Source organism: Podarcis gaigeae, assembly GCF_964106915.1.
Source record: "Podarcis gaigeae genome assembly, chromosome: 14".
In the NCBI taxonomy this organism is placed as follows: Eukaryota; Metazoa; Chordata; class Lepidosauria; order Squamata; family Lacertidae; genus Podarcis; species Podarcis gaigeae.
This window is the reverse complement of record NC_139690.1, coordinates 7,701,022-7,727,273: the sequence shown is the minus strand read 5'-3', so window position 1 is coordinate 7,727,273 and position 26,252 is coordinate 7,701,022. Positions and strand designations below refer to the sequence as shown.

At 45.2% G+C, this 26,252-nt stretch overlaps 1 protein-coding gene across 11 annotated transcripts in view; it reads left to right on the top strand.

The window, feature by feature from the left end:
• CELF6 (CUGBP Elav-like family member 6) overlaps positions 1-26,252 on the top strand; it is a 173,329-nt gene that overhangs the window by 126,150 nt on the left and 20,927 nt on the right. For 7 of the 11 annotated variants that reach the window (XR_014557933.1, XM_083712740.1, XM_083712738.1 and 4 more), the window contains 5 exons: positions 12,796-12,924; positions 15,201-15,280; positions 22,360-22,503; positions 25,026-25,170; positions 25,603-25,752. Coding sequence is in view for 10 of the 11 variants with exons in the window: in XM_083712740.1 (XP_083568866.1) it covers positions 12,796-12,924; positions 15,201-15,280; positions 22,360-22,503; positions 25,026-25,170; positions 25,603-25,752 (648 nt within the window). In the remaining variant the exon portion in view is untranslated. The remainder of the gene's footprint in view (positions 1-12,795; positions 12,925-15,200; positions 15,281-22,359; positions 22,504-25,025; positions 25,171-25,602; positions 25,753-26,252) is intronic. The other 4 variants (XM_083712737.1, XM_083712736.1, XM_083712742.1 and 1 more) reach the window with 2 other exon arrangements.

Here is a 26,252-nt window from a genome sequence, read left to right as displayed (position 1 = left end):
TAAAGGTAAAGGGACCCCTGACCATTAGGTCCAGTCGTAGCCAACTCTGGGGTTGTGGTGCTCATCTCACTTTATTGGCCAAGGGAGCCGTTGTACAGCTTCCGGGTCATGTGGCCAGCATGACTAAGCCGCTTCTGGCAAACCAGAGCAGTGCACAGAAATGCCGTTTACTTTCCTGCCAGAGTGGTACCTATTTATCTACTTGCACTTCGTGCTTTCCAACTGCTAGGTTGGCAGGAGCTGGGACTGAGCAATGGGAGCTCACCCTGTCACAGGGATTCAAACCGCCGACCTTCTGATCGGCTAATCCTAGGCTCTGTAGTTTAACCCACAGAGCCACCCCCATCCCCCCGTGCCTAACCTTGTAATGTTGTGACGATCTCTACAAAGTAGGCAGAAACCAAGTGGCAGGTGCCAATCTACCAAGTGGGAAAAATCCTACCCGGCCCGAACAAGGCTGCTGACATTTGTCCATAGCAAGGTCATGCATACCAAAGATTAGAAAGTGGGTGCGTGGGCTGGGAGATCCAGGGAGGAGGAAAGAGAAGGAAGCCACCGCCTGCGCCACAGTTTAAAACACCCGCAGCTACCCCCACCGGCATAGATTGGCTGAGCGGGGATGACGCGGTCGGGGCAGGCATAGAAGGGGGCATCAATCCCCCATCCCCGAGCCAGGTCACCGCGAGGGCCCGGGTGCCCGGCCACAACGCCGCCCACCACAAAGGTGAGCGGTCTTACTTGTTATGAATCTTCTAATAGCCAGCTTCACTGGATGCCCACGAGCTCTGGAGATATGCGAGAGGGAGATGACGGCCATGTTCCATCTCCACTATCCAAGGCGGTAATGCTTTCGAATGCCACTTGCTGGATTCTGCAGGAAGTGAGAGTGCTGATGTGCTCAAGCTTTTCTTGAGGGTTTCCCATAGGCATTTGGTTGGACACTGTGAGAACAGGATGAGGGACTAGATAGGCCACTGTCCTGATCTAACAGGGCTCTTACATTCCTATGGTCTTCATAGAATCATAGAATTGTAGAGTTGGAAGGGACCCTGAGGGTCATCCAGTCCAACCCCCTGCAATGCAGGGATATGCAGCTGTCCCATAAGGGCTTCAAATCTGCAGCCTTGGCATTACCAGTACCATGTTCTAGCCAACTGAGCTATCCAGGCTTCTTCTTCTCTTTTAAAAAAGCCCTAAATAAAGATTGAAGAGCAGCAGTGAAACAAATTACAAAGAGACCCCACACAGTTTTGCTAATGGCATGTGGTAGGACAGAGTTGAGGAAAGCATGATACAGAGAATAGAAAACCATTCAATTGAACAACTGCTGGATTATTAACAAAGGCTTAACAGCAACGCTTGAAGCAACACAATGGGACCACCAGCATTGTACATCCAAAGACATTGTCCTCAATATGGCTTGGTGCTATGTTCAAATTTGACTCCTTTTATGGATACCTTTCATGTTGTTTAGTCATTTAGTCGTGTCCGACTCTTCGTGACCCCGTGGACCAGAGCATGCCAGGCACTCCTGTCTTCCACTGCCTCCCGCAATTTGGTCAAACTCATGTTAGCAGCTTTGAGAACACTGTCCAACCATCTCTTCCTCTGTCATCCCCTTCTCCTGTGCCCTCAATCTTTCCCAACATCAGGGTCTTTTCCAGGGAGTCTTCTCTTCTCATGAGGTGGCCAAGGTACTGGAGCCTCAGTTTCAGGATCTGTCCTGCCAGTGAGCACTCAGGGCTAATTTCCTTAAGAATGGATAGGTTTGATCTTCTTGCAGTCCATGGGACTCTCAAGAGTCTCCTCCAGCACCATAATTCAAAAGCATCCATTCTTTGGCGATCAGCCTTCTTTATGATCCAGCTCTCACTTCCATACATCACGACTGGGAAAACCATGGCTTTAACTATACAGACCTTTGTTGGCAAGGTGATGTCTCTGGTTTTTCAGATGCTGTCTAGGTTTGTCATTGCTTTTCTCCCAAGAAGCAGGCGTCTTTTAATTTCGTGACTGCTGTCACCATCTGCAGTGATCATGGAGCCCAAGAAAGTACCTTTCATACCTGGTTGTATTTCTAGACAGAGATTTCTACTGACCACATTTAAACTACTCCTTTTGGCACCTGGTTGTGGGTCTTTGTTGTCGTTTTTTCCGGAAAGGATCTTCATAAGTGATGGGCACTGAAAGGAAGGTGTAAAATGTCATGACAACTGCCGTAACTGGGTCAGGAAAAGAATGATTTTCCCTTCTGGTACAGCACCAGCAGTAGCTCATCAATGATAGAAGCCCAGCTCTGCTGGTTCTTCCTCCTTTGCCGGTTTGGGGCATCTTCACCAGCGCAAAGCACATGGAATTGTAACACGAGCTTAGGTAAATAGTGTATGAAGAGGAAAAGGAAAATAGCCATTCAAAGCAACTTATACAGCTGCATTAGAGAAAGCATGCACTTCATGGTTTATAAAGCAGTGAACATTTGAGCAATTAAACTCAGCTTGTGAATAGGGCCTAGACTAGAGAATGATTTGATGCATTTGCCTTGCCAAGCCAAGCAAGTCTGGCCTGGGGTAGGGCCTGGGTGGTAGGCCGCATGGAAAACTTTCTGTACCGTTGTAATAAAAAGTGAACCATGAAGCAGAGTAGAACATTGGGGGGGGGAGCCCTCACACTGTGCTGCACTGGGTCACATAGCCTCATTGACTCAGAACCCGATGAAACCATTCAGATGCTGAGTCCGCACTAGAGGCTCTCAATATCCTTTGCAAACTACAGTTCACTGGACTCCTTGCAGTGTTGGAAGCCATGACTGTTAAAGCGCTATAACAGTGCTTTAAATGTGTGCTGTGGGTGTGGCCAAAGTATGGGGTATGCAAATGATTTTGACAGCTGAGACAGAAAACAATCTCTCCTCTTCTCTGAAACTAAAAATACAATAATATAAAATTAAAAAATCAGTGCTTTTGTTAAGTCAAAAGGGTACCAGTATCCCCAGAAAAAGCACTGTGAATAACTAACACTTTGTTGTCCTTTCATGACACCCAAAACCTGCCATCTGAGGCAGCCGCCTCACTTTGCCCAAGGGTAGGGCCAGCCTTCCAGCATCCCAGGTATGCACTTTACTAGGGTTACCGTACGTCCAGAATTTCCCAGACATATCTGGAATACTGTACTCAGAAGCAGCGTCCGGACGGAAATCCTAAAAATGTCCAGGGAAATCTGAATGTATGGCAACCCGTGTTGGCAGTGTCGTTTTTGGCGATTTTCCTTCAAATTAGCTCAACAACTTTGGGCCAAACTTTAAAAAGCTCAGTAAATTTGCACACACAAACACACCCCCCCCCCACCCCAAAAGCTGTTTGAAATATGGCAAGCCTAACTTTACAGGGTTGAGATGCACCTGTTGCTCTTTCTTTCAGTCATCTTTTCACCCCAAAGGAACTTTGCAAAGTAGAGCAGGAATTTGGGTTTTTTGAACCAGAGCTGTGAGCAACACCCTCTGGTCATTTAACTCCCTCCATCTCTGAATCAGCCCTTCCCATAGAAAGAGAAAGACGCGTACACACAAATGAGCACACATTCTGCTTTCCCAAGTTATAGCCAGTAAAAAGTAATCAGAGGCTTGAAAAGCCCATAGAGCTGAAAGGGGAAATAGGAAAGACTGTCACATTTCCAACTTCCTTCCTCTGATCTATATGCTTCAAGATAAAGGCAACCACTCTCAGCACCTCATGACCAAGTGGGCAGGGCAGTGGCATAGCGTGGGGGTGCAGGGGGGGTCGGCCGCACCGGGCGCAACATCTGGGGGTTAGGGTTAGGGGGCACAAATCCACGGGTTAGGGAGTGCAAATCCACGGGTTAGGGGGTGCAAATTACTTGCCTTGCCCCGGGTGCTGGCAACCCACGCTACGCCACTGCTCATGGGTACCAAGGGAAGACCTCAGATGCATTGCTGTGCCTGTAGGTGCCACATTGACAATCCTTGCAGTAGAAGCTGCGAGTGCAGCATTTGCAGCGATAAACTAAGAGACAGTTGGATCAGACTGTACTCTGGAGACAGGAGTCTTTGCAGCACTTTCCATTAGCCAGAAAACTGAATCCTAGTACACGTATACTGAGATGTTTGAAAAATGTTGTTCTAGTTACCTGTTGTTGCTTTTAGAAAACTATTGAAGGCTTGTCAATATGCTCACCAGTATACCATAATCTGGCCTTGACAGTGTGGGTCTAACCCCCAAGTTCAGCTGGCTGTGACCCCCTTCCTCTGCTCTTTCTGCATCTCAAGAAGCTGCAGGGATTGTGGCCAGTGGATGACTAGCACCCTCTAGGGGAAATACCAGGCCAGTAGCTCGCCCGAGAACAAAGATTGGCTTCAGGCTTGGCATCAAAAACCACATTGTAAAACTTTTTCCATAATCTGTTCAAACCGAACTCTACAATCATGAGAGATGGACTAGGACTTTTAATTAAAACTTATATATACATACATTGTTTTAGAGGTGGACCATTGCTCCAAAACTTTCTCAGATTGACTTTGGAGGATTTTCTGTGTTTTCCTGGGGTGGAGGAATGGAAAGAACGTTCACATCTGCAAAGTTAATACAAAGATAAGAAAAAGGTTGCAACATGAACACCAGGCACGTCCCTGAGCAAACCACAGTTGGTAAACCGAGAACAAGTCTTATTTCAGCGCATGGTAGCGCAGCAGCAGCAGCAGCAGGAAGAATGAGTTGCTGATGGGATTTAAAAGTCCAACAGCATCTGGCAGGAAACTCATAGGAATAAGTGAATCTGTCTTTCCCATTTTTTCCAGTCTTCCATTCAGTTCTACATATTTCCATATCAGGTTTTTTTTTGGGGGGGACGACAATTTTTAAAAGTTCTCATGAGAATTCATTAGCAAATTTCTCCTGATACAGTGTTACCTCAGGTTAAGTACTTAATTCGTTCCGGAGGTCCGTTCTTAACCTGAAACTGTTCTTAACCTGAAGCACCACTTTAGCTAATGGGGCCTCCTGCTGTCACCACACCGCCGGAGCACAATTTCTGTTCTTATCCTGAAGCAAAGTTCTTAACCTGAAGCACTGTTTCTGGGTTAGCGGAGTCTGTAACCTGAAGCGTATGTAACCCGAGGTACCACTGTATACATATTTCTGCAAGCACTTTTCACTGACATAATGCATTTTTGCATGCTGTTTTCCGTAACGTATGCATTTTGTGCATAGTTTGCCCTGACATATGCATCTTTGTACACAAGCTAGCTGGAGAATTGCACTGCAAAATCTGGGGGAAGTAGAAATCTCAAAGGATGACAATGTTTCCTTTCGTGCATTGTTTTGAGAAGTGTGGGATTAGTAGGTTGCCCTTTCAATGCAAACCGAGTCAAGTCATTCTGAGCAGCACTCATTCATTAATTTACTGCAGTTATAGTCTATTTTTTTCAAGGTGGCATACATGATTCTCCCCCTCCTCATTTAATCTCCACAAACAACCACCCTTTGAAGTAGGTTAGGCTGAGAGGCAGTGACTGGCCCAGTGTCACCTAGTAAGTTTCATGAGCAAGTGGGGGGGTGTGCACACTGTTCTACCAGGTCCCAGTCCAACACTAACCACTATGGAACACTGCCTCTCCTTGCTTTAATGGCCTACATCAAACCAGACATAGGTAGATTTTGGGAAACCTCTAATGCCCCATTTCTCCTCTCTCTGTGTGTGCCCCTTCTTCCCCATTTCCTATGGCGCCTGTCTGCAGACAAATGCACGCGAGGATCGGTATTTTAAACCCAGTGATGTTTTATTCCCAGGGTTCAGTTGCTTGAGCAGGGTAAATAACAGTGTATTCAGAGAGAGATGTAGTTATTAAACACGACTCAGCTGGTGCCAGCAAAAGCTCCGTGCGTCCCAAAGGGAACTGGGAAATAAATTACCCACTTACAGAATGTAATTGGTGAGGGATTAAAAATCAATAGACAGGCAAGAACAAGCAAGCTGCCTCAGCCGGGCTCTGTGGAGGAAGAGAAATCCCATTGCAAGAGGATGGCACTCTCGTTGCCCAGGGGCACGTGCCCAAGAGCACAGTTTCTGGCTATCTGGGGGCTCCTCTGCCTTTTAAGAGGTCAGTGGCAAAGAGGTTTGATAGGTAAAACGTGCTGTGATAGAATGGTCAGCCCTTTCCACCCAAGTCCCACATGTCAGCATCGCCCTTGAGCCGGTGCCACTAACTGGACTCACACACTTCGGCCCCGACTGGGCTAGGCGGGCTGGGTAGCACTTCCAGAGACCACCTTCTGCACAGGAACAGGTCAAAGTGCTGTGGACTCACAGCTTAGAGTTGTGAGCACCGGATTCACTTCCACAAGTTGACAGTCGTCACACAGCAGAGTATATAAACGACTCGGAGAGCAGCTCTGTAGAATATCTTCTTTATTCTATCTACAGCTGAAGAAGTGTATCTGAAGAAGTGTATCTGAAGAAGTGTGCATGCACACGAAAGCTCATACCAAGAACTAACTTAGTTGGTCTTTAAGGTGCTACTGGAAGGAATTTTTTTATTTTGTTTTGACTATGGCAAACCAACACGGCTACCTATCTGTAACTATCTACAGCTATTATACAACTATATATAGAGCTTAATGAGGTCTAAGTATAAATGAATGCTAAACCTGCTCTTAGCAGCAACCTTATCTATACACACGATCTCTTAACACTCAGTCTCCTTCTCTCCAACACACTGACTGACTGACTGACTTGGTGCTGGAGTAGAATAAGTAGAGAGCAGAACACGCCTCTTTCTCTCTGGAGAACCAGCAGACTCATCAGGAGATTCTTGGATATGGGAGGGGTGAAATCTCCTCACCACAAGCCCACTGGAATGGACTGTAGGATTTAGATGCAAGAAACCTTAGATTCAAAGCCCAGCTCAGCAGTGCTCTACCCCTTTGGCCCTGCACTGTTTTCCCAGGGAATCAGATGAAATATACCAAAATATGCCTCTAACTCTCCTGGGAATGAAATCATTCAAAGTGCAGGAGGCCGCTTTGAATAAATAGTTCCCCAATTCGGCTGGCACAGTTGCATTGGTTTGTGGCCGGCCTTGTGAAAAAGAGCAAGCCCCTCTTTGGCTTTTTGAAATGAAGCAGAACTGGAATGAATGCAGACAAAAGGGATAAGAAGGAATACAGCCTTCGGCAGGGCTTGGAAGAATGAGTATAGACAGAACTGGATCGAGGTCTGAGGGGGCAAGGGGCAAAACGTCCTTTGGCAGTGGGCTCAGGTGGGTTTGCCCTGCAGTAATGGCATGGCTGTGAGCAACACAGGGCAGCCGTGATTTCCCACAATGCTCCAGGGTGATGCTGCATCAAGAGCATTGTGGGAAATTAACGGGGTGGCTTCAGTCAGCTGCCACCGGGAGTGCTGGGTCAGAAAATAATAATAAAGAGGATTCCAACATAAGCATTAGCTGTGCACCCTGGTGGGGCATTTGAACCCTGACAGCTGCCCCAAGATGCCAGGAGCGGATACCAGCCTTGAGGATCTGTCAGTTTCAGTTTCTCATTTTTCTAGTCTTCACATTTCCACATTTCTTTGCAGATTTTTGATTTAGCACCTCATGAAAATTCTTAATTATTATTACTGATTTTCAATTTCATACATTTCAATAATTTTACAATCATGTTAGCGTTTCAAAATTTGACTTCCTTCCCCCTCTTTCTGCGGTTCCTTAAGCTCTCTTTTTATGTACAGCATTGTAGGTACCCAGTTAATCATTGCTTTATTATTATTATCTTTAATAATAATAATAATAATAATAATAATAATAATAATAATTTCAATTTTATGCATTTCAATAATCTTACAATCATTTCAACATTTCAAAACTTGACTTCTTCCCCCCCTCTTTCTGCAGTTCCTTAAATTTATTTTTAAATATTTTCTGCATATCCAATTTAATTTGCTCATTCATTCATCTACTTTAAATATATACTCTTATAAAACTGCAGGTTATTACAACAATCCTGCCAATGTTCTTATCTGTTTACAGTTTATTTGTAAATATTCAATAAACCATTTCCATTCTTTTATAAAAGGTTTGTTATCTTGATTTCTTATTTTTCAGGTAAGTTTCGGCATTTCTGCATATTCCATACGTTTTTGTATCCATTCTTCTTTTGCTGGGACTGCTTCTTCTTTCCCTTTTTGGGCAAGTATCATTCTTGCCACTGTAGTCACATACATGAATAAATTTCCGTACAGTTTGGATAGTTCTGTCCCTCATGTAAATTCAGCATCATTTCATTGCAAACTGTTCCTTACACATTTTTCTATGCAATTTTCCCCAATACAGTATGCACTTTTTTCTTTGCGATTTCCCCATATATAATGGATTTTTGCATGTTATTTTCACTGACATGTGCATTTTAATGAACACTCTACCCCAGTATATGCATTTTTGTATGTTGTAACCACCCTGAGACCTGCAGGTTTAGGGCGGTATACAAATTTTAATAAATCATCATCATCATCAATTTTTGTACATGCTACTTGGCTGGAGAACTGCAAAATTTAGAGAAGTGCAAATTTTATTATTTTTTAAAAATGTATTTATTAAGAGTTTAGAGATTACAAAAATGAGGAGGAAAAAAAGATTTAAAAAAACATAAAAAATTAATTAACAACATATGCATTGCAATATATAAAAAATAGGTTAAAAAAAGTAGAAAGAAAGATACATCAATAACAATAAAAAATAAAAACACACATCCAATATTCCATCTCTTTGTCTTTCATTTACTTGTTTCATCGACCTCCTCACACCTCCCATTTTGTATTCTAGTTTAATTATTTGTTTCAGCAAATTCTTTCCATCTTTCTCAGTTTTTATTAGATTTGTTAAGTTAAATTAGATAATTTAACTTAACAAATTTTAAAAGATGGCTCAGTTTGCATATTGTTTCAGAAAATGCAGGTTTGATAGGTTCCCTTTTATTTATTTATTTATTTATTTATTTATTTATTTTATTTATCAATTTTCATAAACTTAGTATACACACCTTACATTTTCATTCTCTAATTTCTTATCAAAAGTCTTCCCAAGAGGTTCCCTTTTAGATGTGAATTGACCCCCCGCCCCCATCCGTACCAGAGGGTCCCTATTTTTATCTATGAAGTGTTGGGCAATATCCTTAAAGTCCCCCGCTTCCTCAAATTTCACATTATCATTCCCTTTTTGGCCAGCAGAGCAGCAAGTATTTGGCTCGGAGCAGGACTCCAGCTTAGGCTGTAAGTGAGGCAGAAATTCGAATCCTCTCTGAAGAGGCACTTGTGGTGTGGAGAGAAGTGTCAAGGAAATTTAAGCTAAGCCAAAGACTACAACGCTATACAGGGACAGGTGTTGTTGTTTTTAATAGAGATGGTTTATGTTTAACTAGACAATGTATGAGCCCTGGTCTCTTAACTAATTTTCCTAGTGCCTGACAAAGCGTCCGCTGTGCCCTGCTGTTATTTATTTATTTCCCGGCCCGCGCACTCCGACAGGCCACCTTATTCCCGTTGTCAGACGCCATTAGAGCCCAGCGCAGTGGAAGACAGATGCCGGCAATAATCGCGAAACACTCATTATTTACCATCACTCCAATGATGTTTAAGTTATTTATGTCCCTTGGGCAGGGCTGGCAGCGGAGGGTTATTTGGATAGTCAATCATAACCATGAAACAGCTTGCTACTTTACTTAACCGACTCTTTCTCTCAGAGCCTTGTTGCCTCCATCTCTGTCTTTCTCATTCCAAGTACCCCTTTATTCCCCATTCCTTCTTGTCAACCTCCACCCCCACCATCCGCTCCATCTTTCTCCACATGTTCCTCTTGGACCTCTCCCTCTTTCTCTCCTGCAAACTTAGGAAACGAAATAGTGCAGGACCCCAGTGATCACCGCCTTGTCCTTTGTTTTAAACTGTTTTTGTTTTTTTTAATTGTTTTTTTAAATTGTTATAATCCACTCTGGGACTGTATGGTGAGGTGTAGGTAAGGAAGTGTAACAACAACAACAATAGGTAAAGGTAAAGGTAAAGGACTCCTGGACATATAAGTCCAGTCAAAGGCAACCATGGGGTTGTGGCACTCATCTCGCTTTCAGGCCAAGGGAGCTGGCGTTTGTCCACAGACCTTTACCTTATTGTTTAGACCACAGTGCCACTTGGGCTTGTCGATCAGAAGGTCAGCGGTTTGAATCCCCGCAACAGGGTGAGTTCCCGTTGCTCTGTCCCAGCTTCTGCCAACCTAGGAGTTTGAAAGCATGCCAGTGCAAGTAAATAAATAGGTACCACTGTGGCAGGAAGGTAAACAGTGTTTCCGTGTGCTCTGGTTTCTGTCACGGTGTTCCATTGTGCCAGAAGCGGTTTAGTCCTGCTGGCCACATGACCCGGAAAGCTGTCTGCGGACAAACACCAGCTCCCTTGGCCTGAAAGCGAGATGAGCACTGCAACCCCATAGTTGCCTTTGACTGGATTTAACTGGGGTCCTTTATAATAATAATAATAATAATAATAATAATAATAATAATAATAGCAGCTCTTTTTTGTTTTAATGATGAGGTGCCAGTGCTCCTATATTGATAAAAGTGCTGTGGGTGCCCGCACAAAATGGCAGCCATGGGCAGCAAAAACATAGATGATAGTACTCTGTACAAGTGAGTACTGTCACAAAAAAGCCCTAATGATAATAATAATAGTAATGATAATAATAATAATGCAGTTAAAAACATTCCCTCTGAGGTGTAGTGGGGCACTGCCTCATTTACGCTAGTGGGCCAATCACCACTGAGTGAATGAGGGCAAAAATTTGTTCTCTGCTGCTTGCGGAGGGTGGAACTTGATCTAATGACCTAAAGTTGTAGGAGGGCAGATTTTGGTTGGCTGTTAGGTGATGGTAAAGGTGACCAGTTACTTAAAAGGATGCTGTGCTCTCTCTCGTTGGAGGACTTCAAGCAGAGGCTGGACAGTTGTCTATAGGGGATTCTGTACCTTTGGCCTCCCCCAAGTCCATGAATCGAGGAGTCCGTAGCATGCAGACACAGTGATGGCAGACACTGCACCCACTGGATTTCTCCTAGTTGCTTGACAATTTATATACCCCTTGTATTTAAACAGAACATCTAAGCCAATGACAAAATGTTAAAACATCTTCAGTAGACAGCAACTATGGAAATACCAGAGAAGGCCCACATTCTATAAAGCACTACAATGGTACCTCTAGATACGAACGGGATCCGTTCCGGAGCCCCATTCGTATCTAGAAGCAAATGTAACTAGCAACAGAACGTCTGTGCATGCGCGTGTCGCTTTTCGTTGCTTCTGCGCATGCGCACAACATCATTTTGAGCATCTGCGCATGCGCAAGCAGCGAAACCCGGAAGTAACGCACTCCGTTACTTCTGGGTTGCTGCGGAGCACAACTCGAATGCGCTCAACCCAAAGCACATTCAACCCGAGGTATGACTGTATTAGCAACAAAACAGAGCATCATCTTGAACACTGACATAAACATGGCATGTAAGAAATCAGCTATGAAATTGCAAGGAAATTGTAAACGTGATACTGTCCTGACCCCCCTGCTGCATGAATGACTCAAACTTGGGTTTCTGTTTCTACCAAAATCTTGATGGTGAAGATCAGCGCAGTACATAGGGAAGGCAAGGGTGAAAGGCACATGGCTAAGCATGAGCTAAGATGCTGACCCAACAAGACACCCCCTGTGCCTTCTTTTTAAAGGATGGGGCAGGCACTTAGTGTGGCAAATGGTCCGAGTCCCCAAACTGGGCAAGCAAACAGGCATTCCTCTTGGTGAGTTGAGCCTACAAGGTCTTTTTGCACCAACATTGGCATCTCTGTGTCCTTGGAGACCAAGTTTCAGCTGACATGCTCAGCAGCCTCCTTCTTCAAAGGAAGAGCATCACTGATAGCAGAAGACACCAAAAGTGGCTGCTCAACAGGGGAGAATGGGCTGGGGTGTCTCGTGATGCTGGATTAGAACACCCCACTTGGTCCCTCCTTAGGATCCAGCTCACTATCCTCCAGGCCAGGCCCGCCACCCAGCCCTAGACTCTTGACAGAAGAAGAAGAAGAAGAAGAGTAGTTTGGATTTGATATCCCACTCTATCACTACCCGAAGGAGTCTCAAAGCGGCTAACATTCTCCTTTCCCTTCCTCCCCCACAACAAACACTCTGTGAGGTGAGTGAGGCAGAGAGACTTCAGAGAAGTGTGACTAGCCCAAGGTCACCCAGCAGCTGCACGTGGAGGAGCAGAGACGCGAACCCAGTTCACCAGATTACAAGTCTACCACTCTTAACCACTACACCACACTGGCTCTCTGACACTTCTTAGGTCCCACCAATGCTTCTCCCATCCTGCTGGGTCCCACCCCATGGTCCCTCCCATCCCTTCTTTGTGACAGACACCCACCCCCATGACACCTCTTTGGGACTCGTGACAAATTCACAGTGCTTGCAGGCTGAGAACAGGTTGCTAGGCTTGGTGGGTCAGGGTTGTTCTTATGTCCTGATGTACTCAGAAATACATCCCGTTGAGTTCAATGCAAGTAAGTATGATTCAGAACAGCAGCCCAGACACAAAGGCCATTCGCCTGTCCGGCAAGCCCCTGCAAGGGTTCATATTTGTCGTCCAAAGTCCTGGCCTGGACCAGCCGCCAAGTCAATAATCCCCTACCTGTGCTCCCATCCTGCCCTACTAATTGTGTGTGGCTTTGCGTGGCTCTTGCTAATGAGGAGTGGTTTGTTTTTAGAAGACAGGAAGCTTTTTGTGGGCATGCTGGGGAAGCAGCAGAGTGAGGATGACGTCCGGCGACTCTTTGAGCCCTTTGGCCAGATCGAAGAATGCACCATCCTCAGAGGCCCCGATGGAGCCAGTAAAGGTGAGGAACAAGAAGCGGCGGAGAATGGCATCGGCAACACTGGAAAGGGGTGGCACAGCTCGCTTTCTCCTACTATGGGGAAGGGCCGTAGCTCAATAGTAGAGCATCTGAGCTCTGCAGGCAAATGTTTCCAGGTTCAATCCCTGCTGGGATCTGCAGGTGGAGTCTGAAATCCTGTAGAACGTCTGCCAGTCAGTGCAGACAAAACTATGCTAAATGGACCAGTATGAGGTACAACCTTGTAAAAGGGAATGGGGGAAGTTATTCAGGGCTGAGATCAAGACCCTCCCTGCAATGTCTGCCACGCAAGCATATCTCTGCCAGCTATTATTTTGCACAGGAGAAGCCAGGATATAAATAATAATATAGAGGGGTGGCCAAAAATAGTGGGTCCGAACACTGGGATCTACCTGTTCCAATCTGGGTCTGGACTTGCCTTTTGCTTCAGCACATATTCCCTATGTAATAATAATAATAATAATAATAATAATAATAATAATAATAATAATTTATTTGTACCCCACCGATCTGGCTGAGTTTCCCCAGCCACTCTGGGCGGCTTCCAACAAAGATTAAAAATACATAAAAATGTCACACATTAAAAACTTCCCTGAACAGGGTTGCCTTCAGATGTCTTCTAAATGTCAGGTAGCTGTTTTTCTCTTTGACATCTGATGGGAGGACGTTCCACAGGGCGGGCGCCACTACCAAGAAGGCCCTCTGCCTGGTTCCCTATAACTTGGCTTCTCGCAATTAGGGAACCGCCAGAAGGCCCTCGGCGCTGGACCTCAGTGTCCGGGCAGAACGATGAGGGTGGAGATGCTCCTTCAGGTATACTGGGCCAAGACTGTTTAGGGCTTTAAAGGTCAACACCAACAATTTGGATTGTGCTCGGAAACATACTGGGAGCCAATGTAGGTCTTTCAAGACCAGTGTTATGTGGTCTCAGCGGCCGCCCCCAGTCACCAGTCTAGCTGCTACTTTCCCATTGCCTGATACTTGCTAGTAATATGCTCCAATCCTTCTGAGCACCTACAGTATTATTATTATTATTATTATTATTATTATTATTATTATTATTATACCTTCCTTCATCTTAAGATCTCAGGGTGGTTCACAGAATAAGATGCAGGATAAAACAAGTAAATAATTAAAACTAAACAGCAAAACAATACCCCTCCTTCCCATAGGCACATTTAAAAGACTGTGGAATATTAATCAGTCAAAGGCCTGGTTGAAGAGGAATGTTTTTGCCTGCTGCCTAAAAACCTATAATGAAGGCACCAGGTGAACCTTCCAGGGAAAAACATTCCACAAATGGGGAGCCAATGCAGAAAAGGCCAATTTTCGTGTTGGTAGCCTCTGGACCTCACGTGGAGGAAGCACATGAAGAAGGGCCTCAGAGGATGATCACAGGATCTGGGCAGGTTCTTATGGAGAGAGGCAGTCCTTGAGGTATTGCAGTCCTTTACCCTGGTTTTGACATCTATTGTCAGGTGTTTAAACCGTTTTTAACATTGCATTTTCATTTTGTGGGACCTACAGTGAAGGGTGGGTCTGAAATTATTATTATTATTATTATTATTATTATTATTATTATTATGAAAACCCACTAATTTAAAGGTTGCAGTCCTATGCACATTTACCTGGACTAAGCCCCACCAGGCGTAGTGAACTTTATTTCTGAGCAAATAGGCACCTAACAGAGCTGCAAAAACAAAACACATGTTCTGTGTTGTCTGTTGTGAATGCCCACTTTGAATTGGTTTTCATTTATTATGGATACTGCTGTTGAATTGCCTCTTGTTTTAAACTTTTGTACATTTTAATTGCTGATAGTCACACTGAGTCCTTCTATCGGGTGGGTGGGGAGAAGCATCGGCCCAAAATTTAATGATTTGAAACGTAACCTTTTGCAACCCTGAACCACACAGAGGAAGAAGCAGCTTCTCTCCCTATTTATTATGGGCAAATCTGGCCACATAGGCAGGTGCACACCATTCTCAAGTGACAGCGCTATGCTTGTCTTTTGCTAGTGTAACATGGGATGCCATTCAACCCACGTTACCAAAAGCAAAATGTGACCTGACCCTGCAATAAAGGGCATGCATTGCCTTACAGCGGGGAGAAAGAATCCTAGATCAGCCAGACTTCAGGCTACCGCTTGCATTTCCCCACCTTGACTGGCTTTGCCAATATGGAGATCCACTCTGGGTTTAGTTTTGTTTTTTTGGATCTGCCTCTGAGCTGACCATTGATCCTTTCTTTCCTCTTAGGATGTGCCTTTGTCAAATACGGGAGTCATGCAGAGGCGCAAGCCGCTATCAGTAGTCTCCACGGCAGTCAGACCATGCCGGTAAGTGCTGGCCAAATGGCCAAATTAGTGGGTTAGAGAGTGGTCATGATAATGCCAGGGTTGCAGGTTCGATCCCCTCATGGGACAGCTGCATATTCCTGCATTGCAGGGGGCTGGACTAGATGATCCACAGGGTCCCTTCCAACTCTACAATTCTATGATGGGGGATTGGTTTAGGTGTTTAGGAATGTGCCACTTTGCTAGGCACCGGCTTATTTCCTTGTTGACCTCCCCGCTGCGACTCCCGGCAAGAAAACAGGCGAGATCTCTTATCGGCGATCCTTCTCAGATGTAAGAAGAACACACCATTCCTTTCCCCCTCTTCCCTGCTATCCCCATTACAGCAGTACAGAGAAACATGTCTGCACTCAACAGCAGAGAGAATATACTCCACCCATGTACTTCCAGTACAGGTCATATGACACACTCTGAGCTAACATCCGGTGCTCAGTACAGTGAATGGACTGCCCCCTTGTTCTCATGGTAACAGTCATAAACATCCTGTTTGGCTTTCCAGCCAGCTGCTCGCTGCTGCATTGCTCCTTTTTTGGTAACATCCCCTGTGCTCAGCCAGAGGTCTATGTAGAAGACATCCACACCTTTGCCCTTGTTCTTAAACTTCTATTCCTGTGGTGTCTTGCGTGGGAAGAAGTTTGCTGAAGTTTCTCTTCACCATAAAGCATCTGAGATAGTGGCAGGGAATCCAAGGGCATTGCTGAGGATACACCATATATTTAAACCACATGGTTCCTCAAAAAAAGAGATACCTGGGAACTGTCGTTTGTTAAGGATGCTTGGGATTTGAGCTCTCCGAGAGGTGAACTTCAGTTCTTTAAATGTTTTGTGGTTTGTGCACAGTCATCGAGAGAACATATTAGAAATATTTGAGGCATTTAACTTTGTGTATTTTGATACAAAATGACCAGACCCAAATATCCTGGATTAATTTGTAGAGTGGAACTTAGTTACTTGCAGGCTTTTATGCTTCCTTGATGCAGTTTGACAGATGATAGATGGATAGATAGATAGATGATTAGATAGATAGATAGATAGATAGATAGATAGATAGATAGATAGATAGATGATAGATGATAGATAGATAGATAGATAGATGATAGATAGATAGATAGATAGATAGATAGATAGATAGATAGATAGATAGATAGATAGATAGATATAGATGATAGATAGATAGTTCAGAAATTTTGAGAGGAAATATATATTTTATGAGAAAAATACATTGAAATGCACATGCAAGATTTACTTAAATCTTCATTTCCATGCAGATACTGGGGGGGGGGGGGTGTTACAGATTAATGCAAAAATGGGATGGCTCCATGAATGAACACATGCAAAAGTGACATAGGCTGAACATCACCTGATGTGCCCAGAATGACTGCAGCTCCTATCTTTCCTGAGCATTGGCACTGCTGGCTGAGGCTGATGGGTGCTGGAATCCAGCAACATCTGGAAGGCCATAGGGTCTCCTGCATTGGGACCAGCAGATATCAACCCAGATAGTCTCACTGTGGCTATCTGGATCTAGCCATTGTACACCCTGCCCTTCAACTTCAGCAGCCCTTCCCTTCCTGCCTGCTGTGGGACGAAAGCTAAAGCATCCTCATGAGCACAGCTGCAAGAGGAGGATGGTAGACGAAGGAACTAGCAAAGTGGGAGAGAGCAAGCACAGCGATCCTTAACTGCTCTGCACCGTTTGGTTGTAGAGGTTGGCACTTGGCGACCCTGTCAATTCCACAATACCAAAGAGGAGGACACTGCCTAAAAGGTCCATCAGGAAGCAGGGAATATTCACATGGCAGTGGAGTCTGGCTCATTTGGGGGAATTGGGGCACTGCCCCACCAGCCTAAGACCCTGGAGCGAGGACCCCGAAGTAGACCAGCCTTCTCCAACCTTGTGCCTTCCAGATGTTTTGAATTTCAGCTCCCATCAGCCCCAGCCAGCAGAACTAATGGTGACGGATGGTGATGACTGTCGTCCAAAATGTCTGGAGAGGGAAGGCTGGAGTCTGCAGTACTAAGCTAGATGCACCACAATTTGACTTATGGTGGGGAGGTTTTGTACGCCCTGCAGATAGAGAAGAAAAACAGAGGTGGCCAGCTAACCGCTTGGAAGCTATATTGAAATTGACAGATAAGCAGTGCTAGGCTCTTTCCCAGGCTGCTCTCAAGGAACCAGAAGCCTTTGTCATTGGCCCTGTTCCTGTGTTTTCAATCACAGCATAACACGCAATTAAGCAGCTGGAATTCCTTCCCACTCCCCTTTAACTCATCATCTCAGCTCACCCACCTCTGCAGAGCATAAAAAATACATCTATTACCCATTTATTATTGTGTTTTTATTCCAAGGAGCTCATGACACATGGGTTGTACTGAACAAAGTTATATTAGAGGTTACCGTCCACACACCTTTGCTGTGCAGATACTGGACCTCTTTTAAACTGTTTTAGCAGAGTTTATCTTCTTTCTCTCTCACACGGAACAATGACGAAGTTTTTTAAAAGATGACCCACCAAACTGTGAAATCTCGGTCAAAATATTTTATTCCCAGACTGGTTACATGCATTAAGGTTGCAAAGGAAATCTTACGACTGTTAACACAAACAGTATACTATCAAACAAAAGTCTTATCTCCAGCACATTGTAAACCACAGCAACTGTCCTCCAACAGACTTCATAGGCAACACTCTTCTGACATACATTTCCTATCAGGTGTCTGCAAACACGAAGCGGGAGTGGTCTTTTTATTAGCACTTGCAGCTGACACTAATTAAGATCAGAGTGCCACTCCCAAATTTAAAGGAAAAGCTCTGGAACCTTCTAGAAACTTTTGTTTCTTTGCAGAACGATTCCCTTACACCCCCTCTCAGTCTCACAGAAACAAAACATTATTATGAACATATACAAAGTATTCACACACCATGCAACACATTTCCCAACTTCTCAACTAGTTGTGCATGTCTTTCAAACGTAAGCAATTTTGTAAATACATCTGCCACATTTTGCCTGCTTTCACAATATTGTAGCTTTTTCGGATTTTGCTTCACAATTTCTTTTACGTTTTGATATTTAATCTCTACATGTTTTGTTCTACCTTTAAACAGTTCAAACTCCACCATTGCAATGACTGCCTGATTATCCTCCCATACTTGTACTGGATAATTACGTTTTACACCTAAGTCATTGAGAATCTGTACATAGTACTTCAATTCATTACATAAGTCTGATAGAGCACTGTATTCAGCTTCCGTGGAGGAAGTGGCTACAATCCCTTGTTTCCTGGACTTCCATCCCACCAAAGAATTACTAAACTGAAGCACCATCCCAGACACTGATTTTCTGTCTGGTAGATTTGCCCAACCACTATCAATGAATGATCTTCTGATCCTGAAGATGATAATTTTAAACAATAGTCAAGTGTATTTTGTAAACGAAAAATGCATTTTAGTCCTTTCCATGTATGTTCAGTAGGATTACTTACAAGTCTACTCAGAATTCCAACAGAATAACAAATCTGATCTGCTCCATTGTGAAATATACAATAAACGTCCAATAACAGAATGATATGATTCTGGATTCACAGGCTCTGAACTATCCCCTTCGTTTTTGAAAAAAACTATTTCCATTGGGATTTTCACACCTTTACAGTTCTGCATGTTGTTCCTTTCCTCTGGAACCTTCTAGAAACGTTTACTTGTTTCTTTGCAGAGTGATTCCCTAACAAGTTATCCCCTTCCTACAAGGAATTCTGCTTGCTCAACAGAACTTTCCCTCCTTTTCCTTGCCCTGTGCCCCTGCTCAGAGGGGGGCGGGGTTGCAAGAAAACCCAGACAAGATGGGGGGCACATGGAGGAAGGAGAGGGAAGGGGAGTTCATTTGCACGAGGCAAGCAGATAAACTTTGCATGAACAGGGTGACTAGTTGAAATTTGCTGCTCTCTGTCATCTCCATTTTATCCTCACAGCTGCCCCAATGAGATAGGTTGGATGAAAAGATTTCAGTTGGCAGTAAGTTTTAAAGAGGGTTTTGGTCCTGAGGACCAGTCAGAGAGACCCGAAGAACTGCATTTGGCCCCCAGGGACTGAGGTTCCACACCTCAAGCAATAAAGCAATCTCTCAGAGACAGTGCCTTATGAAAATACCATTTTCTTTCCTTAAAAACAAACTAGAAAAGCAATCTCAGGAGCTGCTCACAGCCGTATAGAAAAGGGTAGCCCCACAGAGCAGGCCCCCACCCCTCACAAGACAGTGTTTTTCTCCTTAATCCAATCACCGGCTAATTTATCCTCTCTTTGATTGGATCAGAATCTCAGGGATCAAATCACTTGTTGTAAAAATAACGCAGGGCCCATCGTTTATTCTGATCAGCAGCTGTGCTCTCTAGGCAGGTGTTAGGAGGTAATTCAATCACTGGCTTGAGAAAACTGCCATTTAATTAACAATGAAGGTCACAGTTCTAAATGAAGGCGAAAGAAAGGGGAAAGAGCCCAGGGAACCGGCCGTGATTATAAAAGAGGTCTGCATTGATCAGAGATTGCTCCTGGCAGGGAGGCTGTGCTGAAGATGAACTCTGATCTGGTGTGGTTGGTTGGAACAGCAGCAGCCTTTAGAGGGGGGGGGGGGCTCACGCACGCACAATGGTACGTGCTAATCACAATTATCTCACTCTATTGAAATCAAAGAGATGGGATAAATACTCAGAGGAGCAAAGGAGATGCTTTGCTGTTTCTGAATCTCCTCACATCCCGCTAAGGTGACTGAGGTTAAAGAAATACATTTTCAGAGGTTCAAAGTCCAAGTGCCTTATCCGTCCCTCCTCAAAAACTCTTTTCCAGAAGGACTTCTTCACCTACACCACACACTTAAAGAACTCTTATACCACTCTAATGGTCATGGCTTCCCCTGCACACAAAGAATCCTGAGAACTGTAGTTTGTTGTGTGGAGGAAATCATAGCACTGCCAGGCATCTCCTGCTAACAGTCAGCACCCATAACAAAGTACCAAGGGGGCCAGCATTGTTTGTTCATGAGCACAAGAGCTCTTGTGCTAGTGGATAGCAGACTTTAAAGGTTGTTCAAAGGAAGGAATCCAGTGCAATTGCACTAGAGGAAGCTTATTGCACTGGAGCTGATTCTTCTTGTGAAATCTGTTGCAGAAAATCTTTGGTAATGTTTTCCCTTGCACTATGATGCCCCACAGCACAACAAATATATCACTGCAATGGATACAACCTGTGCTGGATTTCAATGAATTCTTTGTGCACTGTCCTGGGAAACTTCAAGTTGAAGGATGGCTTACAAATAGAATAAATTACCGTATTTTTTGCTCTATAAGACACACTTTTTTCCCTCCTAAAAAGTAAGGGGAAGTGTGTGTGCGTCTTATGGAGCGAATGCAGGCTTTGCGCGGCTATCCCAGAAGCCAGAACAGCAAGAGGGATAGCCTAGCCTGACATCCCTCTTGCTGTTCTGGCTTCTGGGATTCAGAATATTTTTTTTCATGTTTTCCTCCTCCAAAAACTAGGTGCATCTGATGGTCTGGTGTGTCTTGTAGAGCAAAAAATACGGTACAATACAGAGGATGCTGTTTTAAAAGTAGTCCCATATTTCTGAACATTCGTTGATCATCATTGTATTTGTACAAGTACCAATAACTCTTTAAAAATAAAAAATAAACCAGAACAGCTAAATGAGAAGTGAGAACGCTCAATGGCCAGAAATATCAAAAAAAGAAAACTACAAAACTATGAGGGAGGCATGGAGAATAGAGTGCTCAGCTGGAGGAGGAGGCCAGCATAAATGCCTGCCTGCCTGGAACATGGAAATACTCAAAGGTTGCAACATTTTGCTACAGGTTCTGCTTATGAATCAGCTGGTTTTAATTTTGCCACCTTGGCCATGCATCCAGGCTGACTGGTTGCAAAAGAGGAGAGAGTTTCTGTTGTGGAAGGATTTTGGTAGATGAAAGAGGTCAGAGGTCAGTGCTTTCTTTTCAGGAAAAAAAGGTGCTGGTACTCACCATGGTTGTCACAGTAAGTGCCACACTTTTAATGTGGCGGGGGGGTGGGGGTGCAGCTGCTAGTACTGTGTACTCTTGAAGTACCCCAAGAAAAAAGCACTGCATACAGAGGTTTCATTTTATCCAGTTTGCCTGAGCCCAGAAGTAAATGGAAGCTTATTTGCTTGTTGCGTTCTTTTATTTACAAATGTCTTTCTAACTTATTTAAACCCTAATTTTGTAGATGGTGACCATGGGCGGGGTGGTGGGAGTGGGACCAGGGGCATGGGCAGGGAGCTCAGAGGCAGGGCCAAAATCTCCTGAGAGCCAGTACCATGTAGTGGCTAATGTGTTGAACTTCCAGCTGGTGAGACCGTAGTTCTCCTCCCACTTAAGTGATCCTGGGCCAATCACTCTCAGCCTAACCCATCTCACAGGGCTGTTGTGAAGATCAAAGGACGATTGGCCTTGTATGCCCCCCCCCCCCGAATCCTGAAGGGCAGGAGAAAATAACACCACTGTGGTTTTCAAATATTGGCAGGTATGCTTGTAAACCAGTGTCCTTCCAGGTGTTCTTGGGCTCCAGCTCCTATCGTCCACACCCAGCTTGGTCAATGGGCCAAGGGTTGGGGGTTGTAGTCCACGACAACCAACTTGCTACATGCAAGTGCCAGGATGGCTCAGTCGGAAGAACATGAGACTCTTAATATCTGGGTTTGAGCCCTACGTTGGGCAAAAGGATTCCTGCATTGCAGGGGGTTGGACTAGTTGACCCTCGTGGTCCCAGCTCTGCAAGTCTATGATTCAGTTTCTCAAAGGAGCCATTCAAACAACTTTTTCAGTGCACCTGTTTGGTTAGCCTAACGCCTGCCTGTGTCTCTCTAGCAGAAATGATGTGCCCTAGTTGTTATCCTTATGCCATCATCCGTATCGCTTGTCCTTGCTGGAGGGGTGGGGGGGATGTGAATTATGTGCCAGCTGCCACCGCTTCATACAGGAGCATTGGATACACTCTGCCCCACTCTCTCTGTTTGTGCCTCTGTTTCTCTGTCCACTCTGCTAGGGAGCATCGTCCAGCCTGGTGGTGAAGTTTGCTGACACAGACAAGGAGAGGACCCTTCGGCGGATGCATCAGATGGCAGGACAGCTGGGGATCTTCAATCCAATGACGATCCAGTTTGGAGCCTACGGGGCATATACGCAAGCGGTAGGAGATGCTGCAATCCGCTGCCAGCCCTATAAGGTGGACGCATTTAGAACTGGACAAGCCAGAGGGGGCTAGCTTAGCTATAGGTGGGCGGTGAACTCACACTGAATGGCAGAGACAGCTTCCAAGGATGACAGCTGATGCTCCTGCTATGCTTTGTACCACAATTCCTATCAGCCCCAGCCAGGGTGGATGATGGAAGTTGTTCTCCAAAAAATCTGGAGGTCGCCTTCTTGGGAAAGCAGGTTTTGCATTAAATGGGAAGACAAGTCAAGAGGTCTGATGGGCCCAGGTGGCTTGCTGACTCCTGTGTAAGCTGAAAGATTAGCTGGGAGCTGAACAGAGTGGGAGTGTCAACAGTGGAGAGAGATCACCAAAGGAAAAGGCCTTGCAAGCTCTATGAGCCCAGAAAAGAGGTTTGGAGGTGGAAGATATGGATGAAGTGTCAACCTCTGGAGGAGATGCTGCTGGTCTTTGTCCTGATAGCTGTTCCAAAGGAAACTGCTGCCAGATAGCAAAAAGAAGTGGGCAGAAGGCTGCAGAGTCAGAGGCAAACATCACAGTCCTCCTTTATACAGTGTTTAGCCAAGCTACATGATTAGCTCCAATAACATGTAGCCACCAAGTTGGAATGGCTTTAAAAGAAGGTTAGATAAATCAGTGAATGATAAGACTATTAGGCAGAATACATACATACTACGTCCTCTGTCAGAGGCAGTTCACCTCTGAATATCACTTCCTGGGAAGCCCAAATGGAGAGAGCACTGCTGTCACTCCCAAGTCCTACTTGCAGGCTTCCCATAGGCAGCTGCTTGGCTGCTGTGAGAACAAGATACTGGACTAGTTGGGGCCTTTGGCTTGATTCAGCCGCAAGACTCTTCTTATGCAGTCCAATCAGTCTAGAGCAGATAGGGGTCTGATGATGAGATCTAAGGTAGGCTGGTGTTCCTGTTATAGAGCAGGCAGGCAAGTGGCCATATAGCTCGGCTTGCACCTTCTCTCACTCAGATGCAGGTGGAGCAGAGGACACAGGGCCTGCAGTTTTCCTTGCTGTGCAGGAGAGAGGGCTTTGGCAGGTGCAGTTTGCAGGCAAGCTGAAATCTGCCCTTCTGCACAAGTGGTGAAGGTGCTGGAACCCTGTGCTTTTCCCTATTACTTAGACTAAGGAACCATGCCTGAAACATCATCATCATCATCATCATCATCATTATTATTATTACAGTTCATATACCACCCTTCATCTGAGGATCAAAGGGCGGTTTACAGTATCAAAAGACATAACATAATAACAAACAAAACAGCAAACTGTGTCCCCCACCACAAATTGGCCACAAATTGTTTAACCAGACAAAGATCTGGTTATAGAGGCCTAAATATATGTAATAGAGACGCCAGGCGAGCCTCTTTGGGGAGAGCATTCCCCAAACGGGGAGCCACTGCAGAAAAGGCCTGTTCTTGTGTTGCCAGCCTCTGGACCTCTCATGGAGGAGGCACACGAAGAAGGGCCTCAGAGGATGATCACAGGGTCTGGGCAGGTTCATATGGAGAGAGACAGTCCTTGAGGTATTGCGGTCCTGAACCATTTAGGGCAGCTTTTCTCAACCTGTGGCTCCTCAGATGTTGTTGAACTACAACTCCCATCACCCCTAGCTAGCAAGTCCAGAGCTCAGGGATGATGGGAGTTGTAGTCCAACAACATCTGGGGACCCACAAGTTGAGAACCGCTGATTTAAGGCATTATAGGGCAACATCAGCACTTTGAATTTGGCCCACTGGCAGTCAGTGCAGTCTGCCAAGGATTGGCATTATATGATCAAGCTGTTTTGCTTCAGTAAGCAACCTAGTAGCTGGATTCTGCACCAGCGGACGTTTCCAGTCCATCATCAGAGGCAGCCCCATGTATAATGTGTTGCAGTAATCTAGCCTAGAGGTTAGGGCAAGCCAGGCCTCTGTTGGTTCCTGGACTGAAACAACTGCAGCACCATCTCTGGCCATTCCATGGGCAGCATAGGAGAATAGCAGGTATCCGACTGGAAGCTCCTTTTGCCTGAGAGCTGCCTCAGTGGAGCTTCAGGGAAATAAGGTGCCTGGGTCCTATTGCCAGCCTTCTCCAACATGGTACCCTCCAGATGTTTTCAACACCAACTTCCCTCATCACTGATGGTTGGCTGTGCTGTCGGGGGCTGGTGGGAGTTGTAGTCCTGCAACACCTGGAGAACATCAATTTGGGGAAAGCTGTTGTACACAATACTGTTAGACACACTACTCAGTATATGACATCTTCCTACATTCCTGCCATGCCCAGTGTCAACAGCTGGAAAAGGCTCTTCGGTAACAAAGGCAAAACTAACTTGCACCTTCTTGTTTCTCCCCTTCTTCCTCCTCCTCCACTGTGTCCTCTGCTTCCTGTTCTTGGTTGTTCCTTCTCCTCCTCTCTCTTCCCCGCCTCTACTGCTGCCCCTCTTGCTTACTCCGTTTCTTTTCCTTCTCTCTGCCCCCATGCCTGTCTTTCTTTCCTTAAGATAATGCAGCAGCAGGCAGCTCTGATGGCTGCAGCACAAGGAACTTGCCTCAACCCCATGGCAGCCATTGCGGCGGCACAGATGCAACAGATGGCGGCGTTTAACGTCAGCGGGTTGGTTGCTGCTCCCATGACACCCTCATCAGGTATTTGCCACTAGGGATAGTAGAGAAATTCAGCTCAGTTCACATTCGAAGGCAGACATACAGGACAGACAGTTTCCAAAACAAAAATGGACCAAAACATGGTCAGAATTCAGAGCTCACACTTTTTCCAAATTTTGCAATGCAGTTCTCCTGTGAAGTTATGTATACAGTAATGCACATACTAGCCTAAAGTGTGCGTACAAATATGCATTTTGGGACCAAACTGGCAATGACCAGGACTCATTTGCTCTTGATGACTGCAGAACAGCCCAGATGAAGAAGTGGATTGGTTTTTAACAGCTAACTTCAACCAACCAAATTCCTACCTGTTCCAGTCAGAGACCTCACCCATCCTCTGTGTTTGAGAAATAGTCAGCATCAAAGGCCATCTCTAATTTGTCTCTTTCTCCCCAACTTCTTGGTGGTCCATAGGTACAAGCACACCTCCGGGGATCAGCACAGCACCTGTTCCCAGCATAGCCACACCCATCGGGGTGAATGGATTCAGCCCTCTCCCACCACAGACCAACGGGCAGCCAGCATCAGAAACGATTTACACCAATGGAATCCATCCATACCCAGGTAAGGTTTTTGCCCCCCCCCCAAAAAAAAAATGGAGGTGGGAAATAATGGGTGTGCTGTTCAAGCTTCTTGCCATTTGGCTGCAAGAGGAGAGCTAGTCCTTTGGTACCCCAGGAGGACTTAAATGCCCGGCTGGCGCAGTATAAAGAGCAAACAGGAAACTCACCCCTGTCTCTCTATGTGCAACTATGCCCCTATGTTAATGCATATGCACTTTGGGAGGTTATGTATCATTTTAAAAAAAGCAACCTTCCTTAGTCCAGTCTTGTAACTAAGCTTGCCAAAGTTACTACCCTGACCTATTTTTGCTAACAGGCTAGTATCCTGTGTCCTATGCTGGATGCCTTGGCTGGGAAGCTTCCTCTTTCTCAGCTAGCATGAAAATACAGGACACCAGCCTCTTAGAAGTCTAGTAAAAAAGAAAAAAGCTTTCTACAAAGCAGGCAAATGGAAGAGGAACAGAGCTGAGGGATAGGTTCTCTTTCTCTACAGCCAGCAGA